Below are 23,835 nucleotides of genomic sequence, written 5' to 3'. Positions count from 1 at the left end.
CTCAAATCATCTGACCACACCAAGATCAGTGTGATAAAATGCTTTCCCAATGGCGCTGTTTATATCCGGCGAAACCTAAGTCATGAAATGCTCGTAGCTTCCGGTTTCTTAGGCCACAGAGATGATTGGAGCCGTTCTGGTCTCTGATCAGCTCTATGGTCAGCTGGCAGAACCACCGGCTGCATTTTTGGGTTCCCTGTTGGGACAGGAGAGCCCGAGAAAACCATGCAAGACGGTGGGAGGGACGTTCCCTCCCACTGCTTGTAAAAGCAGTCTAGAGGCTAATTAGCCGCTAGGATTGCTTTTACATGAAAGCCGACCACTAGCTGAAAAGAATGATACCAAGATAATACCTAAACCTGCAGGCATCATTCTGGTATAACCACTCCTAGTCCAGCAACATACGTTGTTGGGCATATATTGTAATGTTCTTTTTTTTCCCCATGAAACCTGTGGGATGAACGAAAAAAGAGATTGATCGGTGGGTATGCCCACCATTAGAATAACACCCTTCATACACTCACTTCTAAATGATGCAGCATTTTTTTTTTTTTTTTTTAACTGTGTTGGTGAAAATCACCTCCTACAGCGCTGGAGTTGCTGATTTTCGTATCGTGAGAGCAAACGCTGTTGCTGTCAAGATAAATAAATCAGTGCTGCAGCTGACTGGCATACCTGAAAAGCAAGCAATTGTAACGATAAAACATTAACTCAATAAAACAACTTTATTTTTTACCGCAATCTGTGCCTAAAGAAAAATCTATGCCGAAGCATTGGGGCAATCCGCCCCTAAAGTTAGGAGCAAATCGCTCCTCCTCCCCTGTCCCCATGCTTCGGCATACAGTGGAGACAGAAAGTATTCAGGCCCCCTTAAATTTTTCACTCTTTGTTATATTTCAGCCATTTGCTAAAATTCTTTTTTTTTCCCTCATTAATGTACACACAGCACCCCATATTGACAGAAAAACAAAAGAATTGTTGACATTTTTGCAGATTTAAAGAAAAACTGAAATATCACATGGTCCTAAGTATTCAGACCCTTTGCTGTGACACTCATATTTAACTCAGGTGCTGTCCATTTCTTCCGATCATCCTTGAGATGGTTCTACACCTTCATTTGAGTCCAGCTGTGTTTGATTATACTGATTGGACTTGACTAGGAAAGCCACACACCTGTCTATATAAGACCTTACAGCTCACAGTGCATGTCAGAGCAAATGAGAATCATGAGGTCAAAGGAACTGCCTGAAGTGCTCAGAGACAGAATTGTGGCAAGGCACAGATCTGGCCAAGGTTACAAAAAAATTCTGCTGCACTTAAGGTTCCTAAGAACACAGTGGCCTCCATAATCCTTAAATGGAAGACATTTGGGGCGACCAGAACCCTTCCTAGAGCTGGCCGTCCGGCCAAACTGAGCTATCGGGAGAGAAGAGCCTTGGTGAGAGAGGTAAAGAAGAACCCAAAGATCACCGTGGCTGAGCTCCAGAGATGCAATCGGGAGAAAGTTGTAGAAAGTCAACCATCACTGCAGCCCTCCACCAGTTGGGGCTTTATGGCAGAGTGGCCCGACGGAAGCCTCTCCTCAGTGCAAGACACATGAAAGCCCGTGTGGAGTTTGCTAAGAAACACCTGAAGGACTCCAAGATGGTGAGAAATATGATTCTCTGGTCTGATGAGACCAAAATAGAACTTTTTGGCCTTAATTCTAAGCGGTATGTGTGGAGAAAACCAGGCACTGCTCATCACCTGTTCAATACAGTCCCAACAGTGAAGCATGGTGGTGGCAGCATCATGCTGTGGGGGTGTTTTTCAGCTGCAGGTACAGGACGACTGGTTGCAATCGAGGGAAGGATGAATGCGGCCAAGTACAGGGATATCCTGGACAAAAACCTTCTCCAGAGTGCTTAGGACCTCAGACTGGGCCAAAGATTTACCTTCCGATGAGACAATGACCCTAAGCACACAGCTAAAATAACGAAGGAGTGATTTAACAACAACTCCGTGACTGTTCTTGAATGGCCCAGCCAGAGCCCTGACTTAAACCCAATTGAGCATCTCTGGAGAGACCTAAAAATGGCTGTCCACCAACGTTTACCATCCAACCTGACAGAACTGGAGAGGATCTGCAAGGAGGAATGGCAGAGGATCCCCAAATCCAGGTGTGACAAACTTGTTGCATCTTTCCCAAAAAGACTCATGGCTGTATTAGATCAAAAGGGTGCTTCTACTAAATACTGAGCAAAGGGTCTGAATACTTAGGACCATGTGATATTTCAGTTTTTCTTTTTTAATAAATCTGCAAAAAGTCAACAATTCTGTGTTTTTCTGTCAATATGGGGTGCTGTGTGTACATTAAGGAGGAAAAAAATTAACTTAAATGATTTTAGCAAATGGCTGCAATATAACAAAGTAAAAAATTTAGGGGGTTTGAATACTTTCCGTCCCCACTCTATATGCTCTTTTTTTTTTTTTTTAACTGTGGTGGCAAAATCATCTCCTACAGCGCTGGAGTCGCGGCTTTACGTATCATGGGAACAAACGCTGTTGCTGTCAGAATAAACCCGTGCTGCAGCTGAATGGCGTACCTGCTAAGCAAACGATGGTTAACGATAAAACAAGTAACATTACAGTATAAAATAGTAAGACATAACATACCTGCACAGCAAATAAAACATAGTAAAAATAAAACATTACAGTTCTAAAATACAGTAACAATAGAGAGAAAACAGTTTAGATAATCGGAGTGTGAATAAAGTGTGATGGCCATCTCATCTTTCGAAACCCTGTGTAAGTGTGCCCTAGGACTGTGCAATGCTGTACTCCATGTCAATACTCCACTAGTGTGTGGTAGCGTTCGAAACGTTCACCAATGCAAAGACCAGGTTGGTCATGACAGGAGGGACAATAAAAGCGGGTGTCATGCCTATATCCGCACCTTTCTGCACACACACACAAACACGACATATTTTGGGTGATCGTTGGGTAGGGGTACCAGGGAGGACATGCCTCCCATGCAACCGGCTCACTGCATTTGGATTAGGAAGTTAGGCGACAGAAGGGCTATGATGATTCCTGGAAGTTAAGGAAGGATCCAGTTCGCCCTGAAGCTTTGTATAGCACATAAGCATTCAGCAGAGCCAAATTGGAATAAATATACAGACACTTTTTTATACCAGCGTATGGCCTTGCAGGCAATTGGGTACGCTGCCAACAACTGGTCGTTGAAGTCCACCCCTCCCAGATTAAGGTTATATTCATGGACACAGAGGGGTTTCTCCACAACACCAGTCGCCGTAGGTATTTGGACTGTCATGTCTGCGTGAAGGGAGGACAGAGAAAACATTCTTATTATCCCTCCACTTCACAGCGAGCAAATTACTACATCTCAAGCAGGCCCTCTCCCCCAGCCTAAGACGGGAATCTACAAGCCGCTGGGGTAAGCCCCGGCAATTAGATCGCACGGTGCCACATGCGCCAATTTCATGATCAAACAAAAAAGTGGCACGCTTGTGTAATAATTGTCCACAAACAAGTGGTACCCCTTTCCAAATAAGGGTGACACCAAGTCCCACACAATCTTACCAGCGCTCCCTATGTAGTCTGGGCAGTTCTTCGGCTCTACGTAACTATCTCTTCCCTCGTAAACCATAAAACTATATATATAGCCTGTTGCCCTGTCACAGAGCTTATACATCTTGACCCCATATCTGGCACACTTGCTGGGAAGATACTGTTTGAATGACAAGCGGACAGAAAATGTAACCACTTCAATACCAGGCACTTTCGACCCTTCCTGCCCAGGACAATTTTCAGCTTTCAACGATGTCGCACTTTGAATGACAATTGCGCGGTCATGTAACACTGTACCCAAACTAAATTTTTATAATTTTCTTCCCACAAATAGAGCTTTCTTTTGGTGGTATTTGATCACCTCTGGGGTTTTTATTTTTTGATAAACTAAAAAAGACCAAAATTTTTGAAAAAAAAAAAAAAAAGTTTTAGTTTATGTCATAAAATTTTGTTTTCCCCTTCACTGACGGGCACTAATGAGGCGGCACTAATGGGCACTAATGGGCACTGATGAGCATGTACTGATGTGTTACTGACAGGTGTTACTGCTGGGCACTGATTGGCACTGTGGTGGGCACTTGAAGGCTTTTTTAATGGGGGAATGCTGGGCACTGATCAGTAGCTTATTTGCACATCTGAGGGGGCTGCACAGACACACACGCCCCCCCCCCCCCCCTCCCCGACAGGGAGAGCCGCCGATTGGCTCTGCCTGTCAGCGAGAACCGAGAAATGCCGTTTACCGGCACTTCCTGGTTCCTGCTTCTTATCACGATCGGAGATGCGGGGTGTCAGACTGACACGCAGCACTCGCCGAGCTGCACGCCCCCTCGGGCGTGCACTGGCATGTTATCCTGCTTGACGTCATATGACGCCCAGTCAGGATAACAGAACCACTTCCCGGCCGACATTCTGCATACGGCGGGCGGGAAGTGGTTAATCAGGGACTCATCAACACAGACAACTTGATCGGGAGTAAACAAGGATGCAAATTGCTGGTTCAAGTGGTTTACGAGGGGCCGAATTTCGTAGAGCCGATCGTATTCAGGGTCACCCCAAGGAAGACAGAGTTCATTGTCACTGAAATGCATGAACCGCAAGATCTGCTCGCATCATGTCCTGGTCATGCAAGCAGAGAACACGGGCAAGTGGTGAATTGGGTCAATGGACCAATATGACCGCAACTCACTTTTTTTAGTTATGCCCATGAGGAGGGATAAGCCTAGGAATGTCTTAAATTTGGAGACCGTAATAGGTCTCCAATCTCTGGCAAGGGTCAACTGGGGATTAGCTGCGATGAATTGACCAGCATACAAATTGATTTGGTCCACAATAGATCTATAGAGGTCTTCCGTGAAAAACAGCGAATAAAAATCAGGTTACGTAAAAATCAACAGTGAACCAGTGAATGAGGGAATGAGGGAAGTACAGGTGCTGCAGAAGTGGTGGGATCCCAATTCGGATTGGCAAATGCAGCAGGAAGGGCACTATGGGCTCAACGGGCCTGTCTGTCTTCTTGGTGGCTGCGGGACAATAGTTGTGCTAGCCACCTCACCAGCTTGAACTGCACTTATGGGACCCGCCATGTCACCAAGTGTTACTGCAGTGCTGGATGTACCACCAGGATGTACTAGGCCGCTGGTGCTTGCCAGTTCACCAGAGGGATAAGCGGTACTAGTACTGGCTATCTACTCCATACAAGAGCTCTGCTGTTCTTGCAACTCAACAACAGAAGAACGGGGTCGGGTACACCTGACCTTGGCAGGTACCACTACTCCGTCGTCAGAGCTACCTGTCAGGGTGCCGCTGCTGACGCAGGTTCGTATTCTGAGCCTGAATCTGACAGATGGGTGACTTCCTCTTCACTTTCATCTGTCATGCTCAGAAACCTTCAATTGGACATTTTGGCCTTTAAATTTACTGGTACTACTAGTGAGGGTCACAGGAAGAAAGACAAAAAAAAAACAAAAAAAAACAAAAAAAAAACAAAAAAAAAAAAAACACAGCACTTGACTGTCAGCGACTGCTTCAAAACTCTACAAAAAAAAAAAAACGGTTAGTGTTCGCAGGGATTGGGCCTGACTCTGCGAACTCTGCAGTTATGAGTTTAGTGTTTTGTAAGTGACGGTGATCGATTGATACTGCACTTGGGTGGGGCTAAACGCAGGTGCTAGCAGGTATCTGGGCTGATCCCGCTAACACTGCGTTTTTGTGAACCCTAAACTATTGGGGACACTAATCTAGTTCTGATCAGATCAAAGATAATCGATCCATTCAGACACTATATTACTAAGGGAGGTGTATGGTGCGTGCGTGGGCGTTAGCGCTACTGGCTGGGGCGACACAGACTTTAACTGATGCTAAACCCTAATTGATATCACCCGCCAGGTGATTAGGGGGTTAAACCTTTTATTAGGTAATGAATGGCGGGTGCCCTGACGCTATAAATAACTAACCAGCGTCACCCGTGACACCAATTCGGTGATCACTGGTGACAGGGGGTGATCAAGGGAGGTTAAACTTTTATTAGGGGGTACCCTAAAGCTACCTGATTGGGAAGTGGTTAAGTACCGTAGTTTGTCACCATTCTACAAGGTTGTGTCATTTTGAAGCATGGCATGTTAGGTATCTATTTACTCGGAGTAACATTAGCTTTCACATTATACAAAAAAAAAAAATGGGCTAACTTAATGTTTTTTTTTTTATTCATTAAAGTGCATTTTTCCCCAAAAATTGTGTTTGAAAGACAGCTGCGCAAATACAGTGTGGCAAAATATTTCAACAAAAAATTTTATTCTCTAGGGTCTGGGGGGTTTGGGAGTTTTAAGTAATTTTCTAGCAAAAAAATAATAATTTAAACTTGTAAACAAAAAGTTCCAGGAAAGCCCTGGTCAGCAAGTGTCTAGAGTGTGGCCTCGAGTGCCGCTGGTCTGCATTAGGAATCAGTGGGAAACACAGATTAGAAAGCAACAAACCTTCAAAATCAATCTGGGATGGCAAGGAGCAACACCCACTATAGTTTGTTACCAAGACTTAGATGTTTCACTAAAGAACAGAAAATCCAGATGTTCAAAAGACCTAGAAATCGACTTTATATATGCAGAAAATCTTCATATGGACATACAATAGCAAAGGATCACTGAACTAAAAAAAAAAATTGGTAATGTAATGCGACGATTTACCTCAGCGCATTAGACATACCCAGTGGGCAGCTGTGAATAAACATTGCAGCTGCATTGCTATGAAGCACTGATGTCGCCAGTTTTGCTTCATGTAACCAGTAGGACTACTTCTCAATTATTTATTGCTCTAAGGCTCGATTCACACTAGCGCGGGCTGTGCGTCCCACGTTTGCTCGGGAACAGCAGCCCACTCATTTGAATGGGCTGCTGTGCCGTGCAAAAAAACGCACCAAAAAAGATGCATGCGTCTTTTTTAAATCGTGGCCGCAGGGAAACCACATGGTCTTTTGCACTGCTCTTGCGTCTCGCAAGAGCAGTGCAATTCAGCTGCGGGTGAGGAAAATCGATGAGATTCCCACAATGCGCAGTTTGCACTAGTGTGAACTAAGCCTAACAAAGCATGACATGGAACTTTTAGTTTTGCAAAGGGTATACTATAACAATGCAAGATCTGTGACCACCAAGAGGTGGATCTGCAAACATCGATAAGTTATAGCTAAACAAATATTGTCTACAGACAAGAGACATGTATCCTTTAATATTGGTTGCGGTCTTATTTCTTCCATATCTGTGCAGTAATTCAGCATGAAACAGCTCCAGAACGCTGCCTCTGTACAGGACTTTCTTGATATGGGTGTTCATCGGCCTCTTTCTTGTTGCACAGATTGACTGATCTTGTATTCACTGGCAGCCTGTGGTGGGATGATCTGCTAGATCCCACTCATAGCTCCATTACGTATACAGGCTGTGTGCAGCACAGTAATTTCATTACTTTTACAAACTAGTCTCTCGTTGCAAAAACATCTGGCACACACAAAAGAAGATTCATACCTTTTGTGGCTACTAAGGAATTTGTTCGCCTTATACTCCTTTGTGGAGGAGCTAATCATCTGGGCATCAAAGGGCATTAAGACTTTGTAGTGCAGGAAACTGTAGGAATTTATAATGGTCAAACATCCCCCAAAGTCAATACTCTCTCCCAAATTGGTATATATTTTTTTCCCTGCAGCTTTAACCATGCTTGTACTTCTCAGTTTGGTCTCTGTTACAAGGTTAGGAGTCCCTTTTGAAGTCCAAGTCCCTTTTAAAAGCTCACCATATATATATATATATATATATATATATATATATATATATATATATATATATATATATATATATATATATATATAGACCTTGCACCACCCTGCCCATTCAACATTAATCAAATTCAGAGAGAAATGTTTTAAGTTCTTGCGTCTCTGGACAATAAGGCCTAGGACGATGTCTGGGATTACCTGTTTTAACACTTTATCGCAACCAGAGACAGGCTCATACAAGTCAAATTAGTTCACTGCAGCGAACTAGTGCCAGCACGGCTAAGTAAACTCCCCATGCAAAAGTCTATATTTTTGTTCCTGTACTATAATCATGCTCTTCTGGACTCGGATTCTGCAGTATATTACCGCCATTGTGGTCCCCATGGGATATGCCTCTTGGGTGGAGCCTCTGGCCAATCGAAGGGCGACCAAGACTTTGCTTGGCCTTTATTTTATGCTAGAAAAGCTATAATCCTTCAGTGGAAAGATCAAGCTCCCCCCTACCTTGGACAGATTGAAATCACTGATAAACTATTTATTACCACATTATAAAACTGCTTATAGCAGCAGTAGGGGATGTTACACTAAATTTAACAAAAGATGGACATAGTAACTGCTGTCCATTTGCTTTTCATTAAGGTTACTTGCCCTCAGTCTATACTAAAGGTTGAGATTGTTTAACCGCTTCAGCCCCGGAAGAATTTACCCCCCTCCTGACCAGAGCACTTTTTGCGATTCGGCACTGCATCGCTTTAACTGATAATTGCGCGGTCGTGCGGCGTGGCTCCCAAACAAAATTGACGTCCTTTTTTTCCCACAAATAGAGCTTTCTTTTGGTGGTATTTAATCACCTCTGCGATTTTTTTTTTTTGCGCTATAAACAAAATAAGAACGACAATTTTGAAAAAAAAAGCATTATTTTTTACATTTTGCTTTAATAAATATCCCCCAAAAATATATAAAAAAAACATTTTTTTTTCCTCAGTTTAGGCCGATACGTATTCTTCTACATATTTTGGTAAAAAAAAAAAAAAAAAAAATCGCAATAAGCATTTATTGATTGGTTTGCACAAAAGTTATAGTGTTTACTAAATAGGGGATAGTTTTATGGCATTTTTATTAATAATTTTTTTTTTTTTTACTAGTAATGGCAGCGATCAGCGATTTTTATCATGACTGCGACGTTATGGCAGACATGTCGGACATTTTTGACACATTTTTGGGACCATTGTCATTTATACAGCGATCAGTGTGCTTAAAAATGCACTGATTACTGTGTAAATGACACTGGCATTGAAGGGGTTGACCACTAGGGGGCGGGGAGGGGTTAATCAGTACTAGGGGAGTGTTTTCTAACCGTAGGGGGGGTGGGCTGTGTGTGTCATTACTCTGATCACCGCTCCCGATGACAGGGAGCAGTGATCAGTGACAGTGTCACTAGGCAGAACAGGGAGATGCTGTTTACATCAGCATCTCCCCGTTCGTCCTCTCCGTGAGGCGATCGCGGGTATCCCCGCGGCAATCGAGTCCGCAGGACGCGCGACCCGGCGGCGCGCACGCAATAGCACGGCGGGGAATTCAAATGGACGTACAGGTACGCCCATTTGCCCAGCCGTGCCATTATGCCGACGTACATCGTCGTGCGCCGGTCGGGAACCGGTTAAATTTAATGTATTACCTCTGCCTGGCTTCTGTGACTTTCCTTGAGCTCTTGCTAACCGTAGCTACTATGCGTACTTAAAAGAATGTATTATGGAGTGAAGCACTGCTACCCATTTGTTCGGGCATGGTCGGTGTTTGTACTGTTTTGTACTTTTTATATATTTTTGTAGAACTTTGTTTTACACTGAACTGAGCATATTCCAAAATACAGTTGAATGAATCTAACTGCAAGAAAGACATTCACAAATTTTGCAATTTTCCACAAACAGGGAAAAAAAACAAAACAAAAAAAAACAAAACACAAACAAACGCATGCATATTAAAGAAGATCGGCGAATCACTTTAGGCAGAAAAATTGTCCAAATGTTCTGTATCTGCGGATTCACAGATTGCAGGGTGGATACAAATCGATGATTAAAAAAAAAATGCTTTTGGAGTAAAAATCTATCCAAAAGATTGTTTTCCATTTAAGATACATTAATAATTTTGTTTATTCAGCATGAAATGGAGCTTAGTTATCTAGCATGAGGCTGTGTATTCTGCAATATTTAAGTTTTTTTGGTAAACTCAATCAATGAATCCAAGCTGAGATAACATGCACTGCATTGATGCATTCACACAATTTCACAGTAACCAGGAGATAAAACAAAGTTCAGGAATATTTCTTTATCCCAATGTTTTGCAAATCTATGTACACTACAAAAACTGTATGATTGAATCGGTTCTGATATTGCTGTTTTACTAACCTCACAGCTTATTTTTCTAAATAGGACACCTTCATTCTGTTTGCAAATGATAAACATTCCAACTACCAGCAAAGATAAGTCCTTACATTTAAAGAGCACCTGTCATTTCAGATCCATCATGGCAGAGCCTGTTAGCGGGCATCCACTCACCTGCTGCTGCCACGTCCCTCACCTTGTTGTGTCACTGCCGCATCACGAGCTGTCCCATTAAAGTGAATGACAGAGATGAGAGTTGCTCTTTAAAAATTATGATTTAAATCGAGTTGACTTAAAATTAAGCCTTTTTACTAGTGATTTAAAATCAACTTGATTTAAATCAAATCCACCCTGACAGATTGCGTCACTCAACTCACTGACAACAAAGTTTCACAAATTTATTGTATTACCCTTTCATTATTTTTTTCTTCTGTTTCAAGGTATCTTGCGGGTTGTAAGGGAAATGCTTCATGAAGTGATGCTTGAAATCTTTAAGATAATTCTTCCTGAGCCAACCATCCTATTGTGGAAAAAGATATCATATGAAATGAATAACCTGGTTAAAGTCAAATACCCATGGTGTTCAGCCTCATCTCACTACTTTTCCATTTAAAAACATATTAAAGAATCCATGAAAAATGAGCTTTGATTTCCATGGAAACCATTTTGCAGAATGCCAAAGATACAGCTGACTTTCCAATATAATACAAAGTGAATTGTACAAATACGCTAATATTTTGGTCTACAAAATCAAGAAATTTGTGGAGAGAACCTGGGTAAATCCTTTACAACAACCATAGGTTCTTAGACCACACACCAAGGGGGGTTGCAGTAGCCTGCACCATTAGAGCACTGCATGGTACAGACTGGTAATAAATGTATATGGGGGAAAACAGACAAAGTTCATTTTAAATACAGTGCCTTGAAAAAGTATTCACGCCCCTTGAAATTTTCCACATTTTGTCATGTTACAACCAAAAAAGTAAATGTATTTTATTGGGATTTTATGTGATAGACCAAAACAAAGTGGCACATAATTGTGAAGTGGAAAGAAAATGATTTTCAAACTTTTACAAATAAATATCTAAAAAGCGTGGCGTGCATTTGTATTCAGCCCCCTTTACTCTGATACCCCTAACTAAAATCTAGTGGAACCAATTGCCTTCACAAGTCACCTAATTAGTAAATAGAGTCCACCTGTGTGTAACAATCTCAGTATAAATACAGCTGTTCTGGGAAGCCCTCAGAGGTTTGTTAGAGAACCTTAGTCAACAAACAGCATCATAAAATGGTCAGGGAACACACCAGACAGGTCATGGATAAAGTTGTGGAGATGTTTAAAGCAGGGCTAGGTTATAAAAAAAAGATCCCAAGCTTTGAACATCTTACGGAGCTCTGTTCAATCCATCATCCGAAAATGGAAAGACTATGGCACAACAGCAAACCTACCAAGACATGGCAGTCCACCTAAACTGACAGGCCGGGCAAGGAGAGCATCAATCAGAGAAGCAGCCAAGAGGCCCATGTTAACTCTGGAGGAGCTGCAGAGATCCACAGATCAGGTGGGAGAATCTGTCCACAGGACAATTATTAGGTGTGTACTCCACAAAGCTGGCCTCTATGGAAGAGAGTGACAAGAAGAAAGCCATTGTTGAAAAAGTCATAAGTCCCGTTTGCAAGAATCCATGTGGAAGAAGGTGCTCTGGTCAGATGGGACCAAAATGTATCTTTTTGGCCTAAAAGCAAAATGCTATGTGTGGCGTTAAAACTAACACTGCACATCACCCTGTACACACCATCCCCACCGTGAAACATGGTGGTGTCAGCATTATGTTGAGGGGATGCTTTACTTCTGCAGGGAGAGGGAAGCAGGTCAGAGTTGATGGGAAGATGGATGGAGCCAAATACAGGGCAATCTTAGAAGAAAACTTGTTGGAGGAGGTTCACCTTCCAGCAGGAACGACCAAAAACATACAGCCAGAGCTACAATGGAATGTTTTAGATCAAAGAATATTCATGTGTTAGAATGGCCCAGGCAAAGTCCAGACCTAAATCCAATTCAGAATCTCTGGCAAGACAAAAAAAATTGCTGTTCACGCTCTCCATCCAATCTAACAGAGCTTTGCAAAGAATGGGCAAAAATTTCACTCTAGATGTGCAAAGCTAAAGCTGGTAGATGCATCCAAGAAGACTTGCAGCTGTAATTGCAAGAAAAGGTGGTTCTACAAAAGTATTGACTTGGGGGGGCTTAATACAAATGCACGCCACACTTTTCAGATATTTATTTCTAAAAAGAAGTTTGAAAAACATTTTTTAATTTTCCTTCCACTTCACAATTATGTGTCACTTTGTGTTGGTCTATCACATAAAATACATTTACATTTTTGGTTGCAACATAACAAAATCTGGAAAATTTCAAGGGGTATGAATACTTTTTCAAGGCACTGTACGATAATTATATATTCTTAAAAATGAACTACTCAATCTTAGCCAGTAAATAGCGCGAATAATCTAACCAAATAACCCAAATCACATGAAACTGTGTGTTATAAAGAAACATACTTTTATTAGGGCCAAAACAACTAATCGATTAATCAGCCGGCCGATTAGTGGGCCTGCATTATTTGTTTACATATCAGGAAATTCAGTGCAGCACGCATACAGCTCAGTACACCATCCATACATGTCAGTAAGTGCCTGAGAACTTGTGAATGTGAATGTGTGAGTAGCAATGCCTCATGGGACATGTAGTCCTGGGCAGGAAGTGAGTGGATCTAAAGTCAGAAGTTTTTTTTATCTTGCTATAGGGGCACACTATATTATACTTTGCAGCTTGCTTTTGGGGCACTCTGAAGGCAGGAGGAGCCAGAAGCATCGTTGGGGGGACCTTGCAGAGGAAAATCAGGGCTGCTCTGTGCAAAACCATTACACAGAGCAGGCAAGTATAACATGTTTGTTGTTTTTTTTTTTTTAAAAACACAAGGAACTTTAAAGAAAGTGTGCAGGGAAGATCAGCATCTGAACCCAGAGAAGGTGGAGGCTGATAGACTGGAGGTAATAGAAGGCATTACAATTACATTTAAAGTAAAGGTTTACCAGTATTGTGCATTATATTGTAAACAGAAGAAGTCAAGGATTTTTTATCCCCCCCCCCCCCCCCCCAACAGTCATGGCCGAAATTGTTGGCACCCTAGAATTTGTTCCAGAAAATCAAGTATTTCTCACAGAAAAGTATTGCAGTAACACGTTTTGCTATACACACACACACGTTTATTCCCTTTGTGTGTATTGGAACAAAACAAAGCAAATTGGACATAATGTCACACAAAATTCCAAAAAATGGGCTGGTCAAAATTCTTGGCATCCTTTCAAAATTGTGGATAAATAAGATTGTTTCAAGCATGTGATGCTCCTTTAAACTCACCTGGGGCAAGTAACAGGTGTGGGCAATATAAAAATCACACCTGAAAGCAGATAAAAAGGAGAGAAGTTCACTTAGTCTTTGCATTGTGTGTCTGTGTGTGCCACGCTAAGCATGGACAACAGAAAGAGGAGAAGAGAACTGTCTGAGGACTTGAGAACCAAAATTGTGGAAAAATATCAACAATCTCAAGGTTACAAGTCCATCTCCAGAGATCTAGATTTGCCTTTGTCCACAGTGCGCAACATTATCAAGAAGTTTGCAACCAATGGCACTGTAGCTAATCTCTCTGGGCGTGGACGGAAGAGAAAAATTGATGAAAGGTTGCAACGCAGGATAGTCCGGATGGTGAATAAGCAGCCCCAAACAAGTTCCAAAGAAATTCAAGCTGTCCTGCAGGCTCAGGGAGCATCAGTGTCAGCGCAAACTATCCGTCGACATTTAAATGAAATGAAACGCTATGGCAGGAGACCCAGGAGGACCCCCCCCCATGATGACACAGACATAAAAAAAATCAAGACTACAGTTTGCCAAAGTGTACTTGAGCAAGCCAAAATCCATCTGGAAAGACGTCTTGTGGACAGATGAGACCAAGATAGAGCTTTTTGGTAAAGCACATCATTCTACTGTTTACCGAAAACAGAATGAGGCCTACAAAGAAAAGAACACAGTACCTACAGTGAAATATGGTGGAGGTTCAATGATGTTTTGGGGTTGTTTTGCTTTCTCTGGCACTGGGTGCCTTGAATGTGTGCAAGGCATCATGAAATCTGAGGATTACCAAAGGATTTTGGGTCGCACTGTAGAGCCCAGTGTCAGAAAGCTGGGTTTGCATCCGAGATCTTGGGTCTTCCAGCAGGACAATGACCCCAAACATACGTCAAAAAGCACCCAGAAATGGATGGCAACAAAGCGCTAGAGAGTTCTAAAGTGGCCAGCAATGAGTCCAGATCTAAATCCCATTGAACACCTGTGGAGAGATCTTAAAATTGCTGTTGGGAAAAGGCGCCCTTCCAATAAGAGAGACCTGGAGCAGTTTACAAAAGGAAGAGTGGTCCAAAATTCCAGGTGAGAGGTGTAAGAAGCTTATTGATGGTTATAGGAAGCGAATGATTTCAGTTATTTTTTCCAAAGGGTGTGCAACCGAATATTAAGTTAAGGGTGCCAAGAATTTTGACCAGCCCATTTTTGGAGTTGTGTGTGACATTATGTCCAATTTGCTTTTTTTCCCTCCCTTTTTTTGTTTTGTTCCAATACACACAAAGGGTATAAACGTGTATAGCAAAACATGTGTTACTGCAATACTTTTCTGTGAGAAATACTTTATTTTCTGGAAAAATTTCTGGGGTGCCAACAATTTCAGCCATGACTGTACTTGCCTAGGTGGATGCAACATCGGTCTAAAACTGCATCTTTCCCCCGGCGCCTCCACACTGGGAACCCACCAAACACTGCTGATCACTCGGTTTCCAGAGCTCTGTAAGCAGAGAGCTGTAGACTGTCAGTCACAGCTCTCTGCTCTTCTCCCTCCTCGCTCATTGGCGTGCTGGGCTGTGGAGGGGGCGTCTCAGTCCAGGTACCCTGGCGGATCCAGAGTCTCGACTCTTAGTACTACTTTAATATAAAAGATATCTATATATAAATATATAAGATATAGAGAAGATCTCCCTTCCACCCTTCACGTCTGACTCCTAATTATATATATATATATATATATATATATATATATATATATATATATATATATATATATATATATATATATATATATATACATATATACACACACACACACACACACACACACACATACATATACACACACACACACACACTAGGGGTGCAACGGATCAAAAAACTCACGGTTCGGATCATTCCTCGGATCAACAAAAAAAAATCTCCCCCACTGTAATATCCACAATCTCCCCCACTGTAATAATATATTAGCAGGGTATGGCAGAGTATTTCAGGGTATTGGCGGTTATATTGGCAGAGTACTGGCAGAGTATTGGCAGGGTATGGCAGAGTATTGGCAGGGTATGGCAGAGTATTGGCAGGGTATGGCAGAGTATTGGCAGGGTATGGCAGAGTATTGGCAGGGTATGGCAGAGTATTGGCAGGGTATGGCAGAGTATTGGCAGAGTATTGGCAGGGTATTGGAAGAGTAGTGGCAGGGCATGGAAGAGTAGTGGCAGGGCATGGAAGAGTAGTGGCAGGGCATTGCAGAGTAGTGGCAGGGCATTGCAGAGTATTGGCAGGGCATTGCAGAGTATTGGCAGGGCATTGCAGAGTATTGGCAGGGCATTGCAGAGTACATCCGAATTCTCCCCTCCACTGTACAGATCAGTACACAGAGGGGAGAGAGGAACCGGAGAGATATGACGCCGGTTTGTTACAAGTGATCGCTCCATCATTCGAAGGAGCGATCACGTGGTAAACGGCCGCCGGGTGTACTAAGAGGGCCGCCGCTCCTGAGCTAGGCCGAAGCCGCGGCCTTTCCTATGGCCGCGATCCGCGGAGATTGATCCGTACGGATCACGGATCAATGACGATCCGTTGCACCCCTAACACACACATACTTTTTTTTAATTTATTTGTTTCACAATATAAATGAACCCCTTATAGTAGCGATTATCTGCTCTTTTTGTACTATAAAGGGCTAATTTTAGTTTGTTTTGTTTTTTTAAAAGGGGTTGTAAAGGTAAAATTTTTTTTTTTTTTTTAAAATAACAAACATGTTATACTTACCTTCACTGTGCAGCTCGTTCTGCACAGAGTGGCCCCGAACCTGGTCTTCTGGGGTCCCTCGGCGGCTGTTTCAGCTCCTCCCCGCAAGCATTAACCACCTTAATGCGAGCTCCCTCGCATGGTGGTTAGTGCTTGCGGGCGCGCTCCCGTGATACAGCCGGCGGCTATAGCCGCTCACTGTATCACTCGGCCCCGCCCCCCATCCAATGGCTGCGCTGCTTCCAATCCATCCACTGTAGCCAATCAGCGGCCAGGGTGAGCGGAGGAATAGATGTCGGGAACGAGAAGCTGACTTTCGAGGCGTCAGGTAAGTAAAAAGGGGGGGGCTGGGGGCGGCGGTATTGTCAGAAGTTTTTTCACCTTAATGCATAGAATGCATTAAGGTGAAAAAATTTTACCTTTACAACCCCTTTAAACCCCATGATGGCAGGTGATACAAGAAAAAGCATGCTGTTGCTACTGCTAAACGTCTTAGGACTGGTTCACACCTATGCGTTTGTGCTTTTTGCAGAAACGCACTACAGTTCATTTAATATGTTTTCCTATGGGACACGTTCACATCTATGCTTTTTATAGCCGCTGCGTATTTGGAAAGGGTCAAGAACTTTTTTCAGTGCAAAACAGTGCTTTTTTTGGTTAGACTTTAATGGAGAAGCTGCAGAAAAGCATGTAGCGTCTTTTGGCAGTAATATGCGTCTTTTAATCTCCCCAACAACAAATTGGTCAAACAAGAAGCATAAAAAATTCAAATCGCAGCAAAATCATGTGTGTAAAAAATGCAAAACGCACAGCAAAAAGCAGTGTACAAAGGGATCAAAAGCAAACTGCATAGGTGTGAACCGAGCCTTACGCTTGCCATACACAAATCGATTTTCGGGCGAGAAAATTCATAGGAAAAATCTTTTTACATTTGCTGAACGAAAGAATGTCGTGTTTTTAACATTCCGTTTTAAAATGAATGCAATTTCTGAACGAAAACCCCATACACTGTCTGAAAATTCGTTTGACCAAGAAGTTTTCTATTCTGCTCCTTCCCATCACTGTGGTCGAAAAGAACGTTGGTTTGACCCTACTAACAATTATAAAATCAAAACGCACGTTCTTAAAATTAAAATTGACAGTTACTTACCGATAACTGTTTTTCTAGGATATCTTCCAGGACGGCACACCTGAGAGATGAGAGGCTCCTCCCTACAGGAAACACAATCAATCGACAGCTGTTTTAAGTCCCCACCCTTCCCCTTGATCCTCAGTTTGTAGAGAAGTAACTCCTGAACCTGGTTCACAAGGGAAATCATTCCTCATAGGTACTCACCTTCTAGTGTTCTACCATTTTCCCTCCTCCAACGGGCAGGAAGTAGGCCTGCCGTCCTGGAAGATATCCTAGAAAAACAGTTATCGGTAAGTAACTGTCAATTTTCTCTAGTCATCTTCCAGGACGGCACACCTGAGAGGATAATCAAGTACCTCAGGCCTACCTTAGGGTGGGACCACTGCAAGACCCTCTTGGCGAACCTTGGTTCTGCAGTGAGTTTTACCTCCACTCCATATGCTTGATGAAGGTATTATAGCTGGATCATGCAGCTGGTCTGCATGTCTACTCCACCGATGTCCCTGCCTTCTCTGCTTCGGATGCAGGACCTAGGTGGAGTGGGCTCTTAAAGATGGAATCAGAAAACATGTTAAACTTGTAGGTTATCAATGTTGCCTGTCTCACACATCTAACAACCCTGGCCTATTGTGCCTGTAGGTGCTACTTAGAACCCTTAAAGGTTAATCAGAGACCTGTGTTGTAAGACAAGGACACTAATTGATCACTAAGAGGGCCTGTCTAACACTACCCTGTTCAGGGAATTAAAACTGCAAAAAAAGGTGGGCCCCTAACAGACAACCTTTTTTGTTCATTTTTATCTTTACATCAGCCAAGACTAAAGGGAAGCCTACTTAAGGGTAATAGATTAACCGAGGCTTGATCCCTGGGTTTAAGGCATGCCCACTCTGTGGCTTTACTTACGCCAAAGTGCCTACTTCAGGAGAATAAAGTTCATAGCAGGAGTATAACACTTATACTGCTACATCTAGTTCTGCTAGAAGGGTGAGATGAAGGCCATGCACCGAGCCGTAACCTATTCGGTCGGGTGGACATCTTTATACTTCATCTTCAGGTCATAATACTCCTCTGAACAGAACTTCCCAAGTTCTTACTAAGCAGGGTGATTCTTTATCGCCTTCCTCCAGTGTCCTATAACCCTACTGGGCTTCAACCCTAGGAAATGGTTCCAGCATTCCTGAATGTATGGGGCTGAGGCTTTCTGACATGTGACCTCTGCCGCCAGAACTCCAGGCCCCTCCACGGAAAAGAGGGCTGAAATACAAAAGGTGATACATGCATTATTAATATCACAAATTAAAAAAGATCATAGATTGTGGACCCAGCACAATAGATTTAGACAAAAAGGACACAAGCATAGACAATAATGTGTATCTGAGTGTGGCTAGCTAAACCAACATATCAAATATGGGAGAGACCCAAATCTGAACTTCAATGTAGACAAACAGTCCTCACAGTCTGGTTTTCTGATGTGCAGCCAATCTGTAAAAACATTAAGACACACGCAAACCCTCAGTCTTGGTTCACACTGGGACGACTTGTCAGGCGACCTAGTCACCTGACAAGTAGCGTCCTGTTCTGTGCAATGGAGCCGTTCTAAATCGGCGCGATGCAAGTCGCTCCGGCTTAGAAAAAAGGTTCCTGTACGACTTTGGGGGCAACTTGCATTGACTTCCATACAGAAGTAGTTTCGCAAGTCGCCGCTGAGTCGCCTGAGGCAGTCGCGCTGTAAGTCGTGCTGCCTTAGTGTGAACCGACCCTAAATGCTGCGTGTTTCTGAAGTGCAGCTAGCTAGGTCATAACTGATAGAGAGAGATTATATATATATATATATATATATATATATATATATATATATATATATATATATATATATACATACATACATACATACATACATACATACATACATACATACATACATACATATATATACATATATACATATACACACACACACACACATACATACACACATCCACATAAAGGACGGGAGTCCTGTTTACGGTGGAGTTTTACTGATGTACAGCAAAACAGGGCAATAAATATAAGACAGAAAGACCCAAACTTCTATGTTGCGTAATTCTGATGAACCACCAAATACAGTTATAAGATCAATATGGTACTGGCTAGCTAAACCAACATAACAAGACAATATCTTTTCTGTTATGCAGTTCTGTAGTGCAGTCACATAGAACCAACATGGAAAGAACCCAAGCAACCTGCAGCATTGTGTTTTTCTGAAGTGCAGTAAGGTAAGGGAATCTGAAACAGAAAGCACCAACAAGCTTCAATGTTGAGTATTTCTGCTGTGCAGCCACATAAAAACAGACAGCCTTCCTAGCTGCGATCTTTCTGGTGTATTGCAAAGTAAGGCAATAAACTCCATGATGTCTATTCTTGTGTGTAGCAAAACCTCAACCAGAAGGGAAACTTAGGGCTCCCACACCTGTGCGACCCAACCTGCAACCGCAAAAACGCAAGAGAAAAGTCATACACTATGGCTTCCAATGGGAACCAATTGTGTCTGTGCAACTCCAGGTCGCGGCGCCACCAAGCAGACCCTGCTTTCTGGATCCACAGACCTCAAGATTACACAGGTCGCAGGTAACTTGCAATTTTCAGGTTGAACAAGCGAGGGGTCCCCAATGCTGTATCTCCCTGGAGGCGTGCAGCCAACAACCCCCTGCTGTGTATCCTTAAGAAGCAGCAAGGTAGAACAATGAGAAACAGAAAAGACACCCCTCACTGCTGTGCCTTTCTGATATGCAGCCGATAAGGCAGTAAATATAGAACATACAGGACACAAACAATCTTCAATCTTTGTGTATGTCTGATGTGTAGTAATATACCAATACTGAGCAGACACGCCACCATCCTCAATGTGTCTCCCTGCTGAGGCAGTAAAAACAAATCAGAAAAGGACAAGCAACCCCACTGCTGTGTCCCTTCTGATATGCAGCCAATAAGGCAGTAAATGTAAGACATAAAGGGACAGACAACCTTCAATCTTGTATATATCTGATGTGCAACAATATAACAATCTGAATAGAGATAGCACATCCATATTGAAGGGATTTGGCATGCGACTCAACATGTAAAATCGCATGCCTAAAATCGGCAACCTTTGCCGTTAATAGCACTGTCAGCCTGACGCCACTTTGCGGGGCTGCACCTATTACCAAAAGGCAGTACCAGTACTACCCCTGGCACAGGTTCAATTTGTATTTCCCCACAATTCAGGACCATCAATCTTCACTACTGCCTTTCTAATAAGCAACCAATAAGGCAGTAATACAGGACACAAAAAACCCCAGACAGAACTCAATTTTGAGTATGTCTGATGTGCAGCAATATAACAAATATGAGCAGAGATGTCATAAAACTCAATGATGTGCATTTCCGCCATGCGTCACAAGACCAGAAAGTACAGACCACCTTCCCTGTTGTATTTTTCTGATCTGTAGCCAAATAAGGCAGTACCTTTAGGATATAACAGACAACAACAAAGCTTCAGTGCAGTGCATTTCTGATGTACAGCACTATACCCCTTATGAGCAGAGATGTCACAAATCTCAATGTGTATTTCTGCTGTGCCACAAAATATCCCAGCAAGGACAAACCTTCACTACTGAGGTCTACTGGTGAATCCCTTTATGCAATAACCAAACAGAGCAATTTGATCCCTAGGCATAGCCTGGGCTGTAGATACTAACACTTCACCCCCCAGTGAAGGAACAAATTCTAAAAATGGTTAGACACCTTACTATAGTAGCTGTTGTCCTACCTTACCTCCGTAGACTGAGCAAATGCTGGTCAGCTCACACACAGGTGGGGCTGATCAGAAACTAAAGTCTCAATGAGCCCCGCCCTAGAGACCAATTTAGGACAGCCTCTAGAAAAGGTGATCACCAATTTAGCCTGGAGGAAAATAGCCACCTGCAGGCCTTAAACAAGCAATCATGTATCTATCTAGCTCTTGCATATGTTTGCACAGAAAATCCTTAAAGGATATAGGAAGCGATTTATGGTAAATCGCCTTTAGATCTGTCACTGAGTTGACTGCAGCCCAAACCAACAAAAAGGTTTTTCTTACCTCCTGCACTTCAATATAACCACAATGTAAAGGTGGAGTGGGAGGTTGGGGCTTATGGCTTCAGATTCCTAGCAGCTGGGCTAATAGGGCCATATAACCTAGTGCACCTGCTGACCAGGAGAACTTACTCCTGAATCCTTCAACCATTGCACAATCCATAAATTGTTCAGTGGTATACCTGGCCTGTAAGGAACTCTTTGTATCTACCAGGTCCTCCCCCCCTTCGCTCTATTCATCCCTACTAATGTCCCACAACCGGACATGTAGGGAGAGTGTTGGAAACCTACTGTTGTGATAACCACAGTGTCTCTGCTGTAAGAGGGAGCTGTGGCTGGTGGTATTAGCAGTAGCTTCTGGGCTATTTTGTTATGCAGACCCCAGGTCCTGCACTGCACCACTTAGTAAATACAGGGGGAAGGGGAAGAAATGCCTTACCTACCTCTTTCCCATCTGAGGTGGTTTAGGCACACTCGCTCCTCTGCACCACTTGTCCACCATACAGCATCTCTGATGTAAGAGGGAGCTGTAGCTGGTGTTTTTAGCAGAAGCTTCTGGGCTATTTGAATCTAGACCCCAGGGGAGATTATCTCAAATGCCCAGAAACCATCAGGCTGGGATTGGGGATTTTGCAGCTAAATTCCCAAGGTAAAGGAAAGTACTCACCGTTGTAGTCTTCCCCTTTTTCCACAGCCACCGGGCTTGCTTTTCCATCCTTATGGTCCACACGCAAGGAGGATAGCTGCCAAAGTGCCCCCCCCCCCCCCAACTACTGTCCCCATAGGGAGCTGCAAGGTTAGGCTGTGTCCTGCCAGTCAGTATATACACCTGGGGGGGGGGGGCAATGCCGTACGTTCCTCATTCCATTCTGGAGGTGGTTTAGGCAGACATCCACCGTAGTGAACTGGTGCCTCCTCGAAAGGAGGATGTGGGCGCCTGCTCCTGCTGACTCTCAGCCTTCCCTCCTGGGTAAGAACGCGGGTCGTTCAAGCGGCGCCCTCCCCAGCAGCCCACGCGGGCTACCAGGGGCCCAGGAGTCGGGGGCCCTGGAAAGAACTGACAGCCAGCACCCCTGTCTGAACGGACGCCCAGACAGGTAAGGGGGGGAGACAGGAAAAAGGCCCCTGAAGTTCTGGGGACACCACTGTACCCAGGGGCTTTCAGCTCTCAGGGGGGCTCTTCCAGTTTCTGCTGCCCCCCCTGAGGAAAGGATAGGGGAACCCCCCAGAAAGGATAAATATATCCGGCCAGACCCAGAGGCCCATCAGGTACTAACCAGGCCCGACCCTGCTTTGCCTCCGAGATCCTACGAGATCGGGCAGGCGGCGCCCTCTTTCACTTTCAGGGTGATGTGGCCGTAGGCCTTCCCCAGGCATTTGGTCCGGCTCCCAGGGGGGGGACCACCAGCGCCAGGCTTCGGGTCATTTGAAAAAAAAAAAACGGTTTCACTGTGTAGGGAGAAACACAATCAAAAACTGAGGATCAAGGGGAAGGGTGGGGACTTAAAACAGCTGTCGATTGATTGTGTTTCCTGTAGGGAGGAGCCTCTCATCTCTCAGGTGTGCCGTCCTGGAAGATGACTAGAGAAATTTTTTTTTTTAAGGCAGACATTGTTTTTGTATGGTCAGCATATAATATATTACAGTTCTGTCTGAAAATCGGCAAAACAGTCCAATTTAAATAAAAAATTTGATCTTATGATATTTACCAGATTCAACCTCTAATAGTATATACAGTATACCTCTCAAAGTGGATTAGAGATTTTGCTCCCCAACTATATAGTTGGTTATTTAGATTTACCACTGCATATAGATATTTAAGAATAAATTGCCTTTACATATTAACTAAATTATACACCACACTTTTTTTTAAGGTTATTATCCGATTAATCGAAACAATCGGCCAACTGTTGTAAAGCGCTGGGTAAACTGTCGGCGCTTTATAAAACCTATATAATTACTAATCGATTATGAAAATAATCGTTAGTCGCAGCCCTAATTTTTATTATCCCCTGTAACCGGTAGCACATCTGAATGTTTATCTCTGCCAAACCCTTTTCTCCCCTTCACATACATGCCTGATCCACAGCTCTTGCTTCAATTACACCCTTTTCTGGGATCCACTGCCCTCTACTTCCTAATTCAGTCCTAATGGGGAGTGGTTCCTCATATTCGAGTTTTTATAATGTAACCATCATCAGCCTCACTAGTTACTTTCCTGTATACATCCTTCCCCTAATGCAAATTTAAC

At 43.2% G+C, this 23,835-nt stretch overlaps 1 protein-coding gene across 1 annotated transcript in view; it reads right to left on the bottom strand.

The window, feature by feature from the left end:
* The window catches only part of TEX10 (testis expressed 10), a 206,033-nt gene that overhangs the window by 166,413 nt on the left and 15,785 nt on the right, over positions 1 to 23,835 (bottom strand). The window contains exon 4 of the mRNA XM_073630641.1: positions 10,623 to 10,732. Within this exon, the coding sequence (XP_073486742.1) occupies positions 10,623 to 10,732 (110 nt within the window). The remainder of the gene's footprint in view (positions 1 to 10,622; positions 10,733 to 23,835) is intronic.

Source organism: Aquarana catesbeiana, linkage group LG05, assembly GCF_042186555.1.
Source record: "Aquarana catesbeiana isolate 2022-GZ linkage group LG05, ASM4218655v1, whole genome shotgun sequence".
In the NCBI taxonomy this organism is placed as follows: Eukaryota; Metazoa; Chordata; class Amphibia; order Anura; family Ranidae; genus Aquarana; species Aquarana catesbeiana.
The sequence above is the reverse complement of the archived record's forward strand: the minus strand, read 5'-3'. Positions and strand labels throughout refer to the sequence as shown.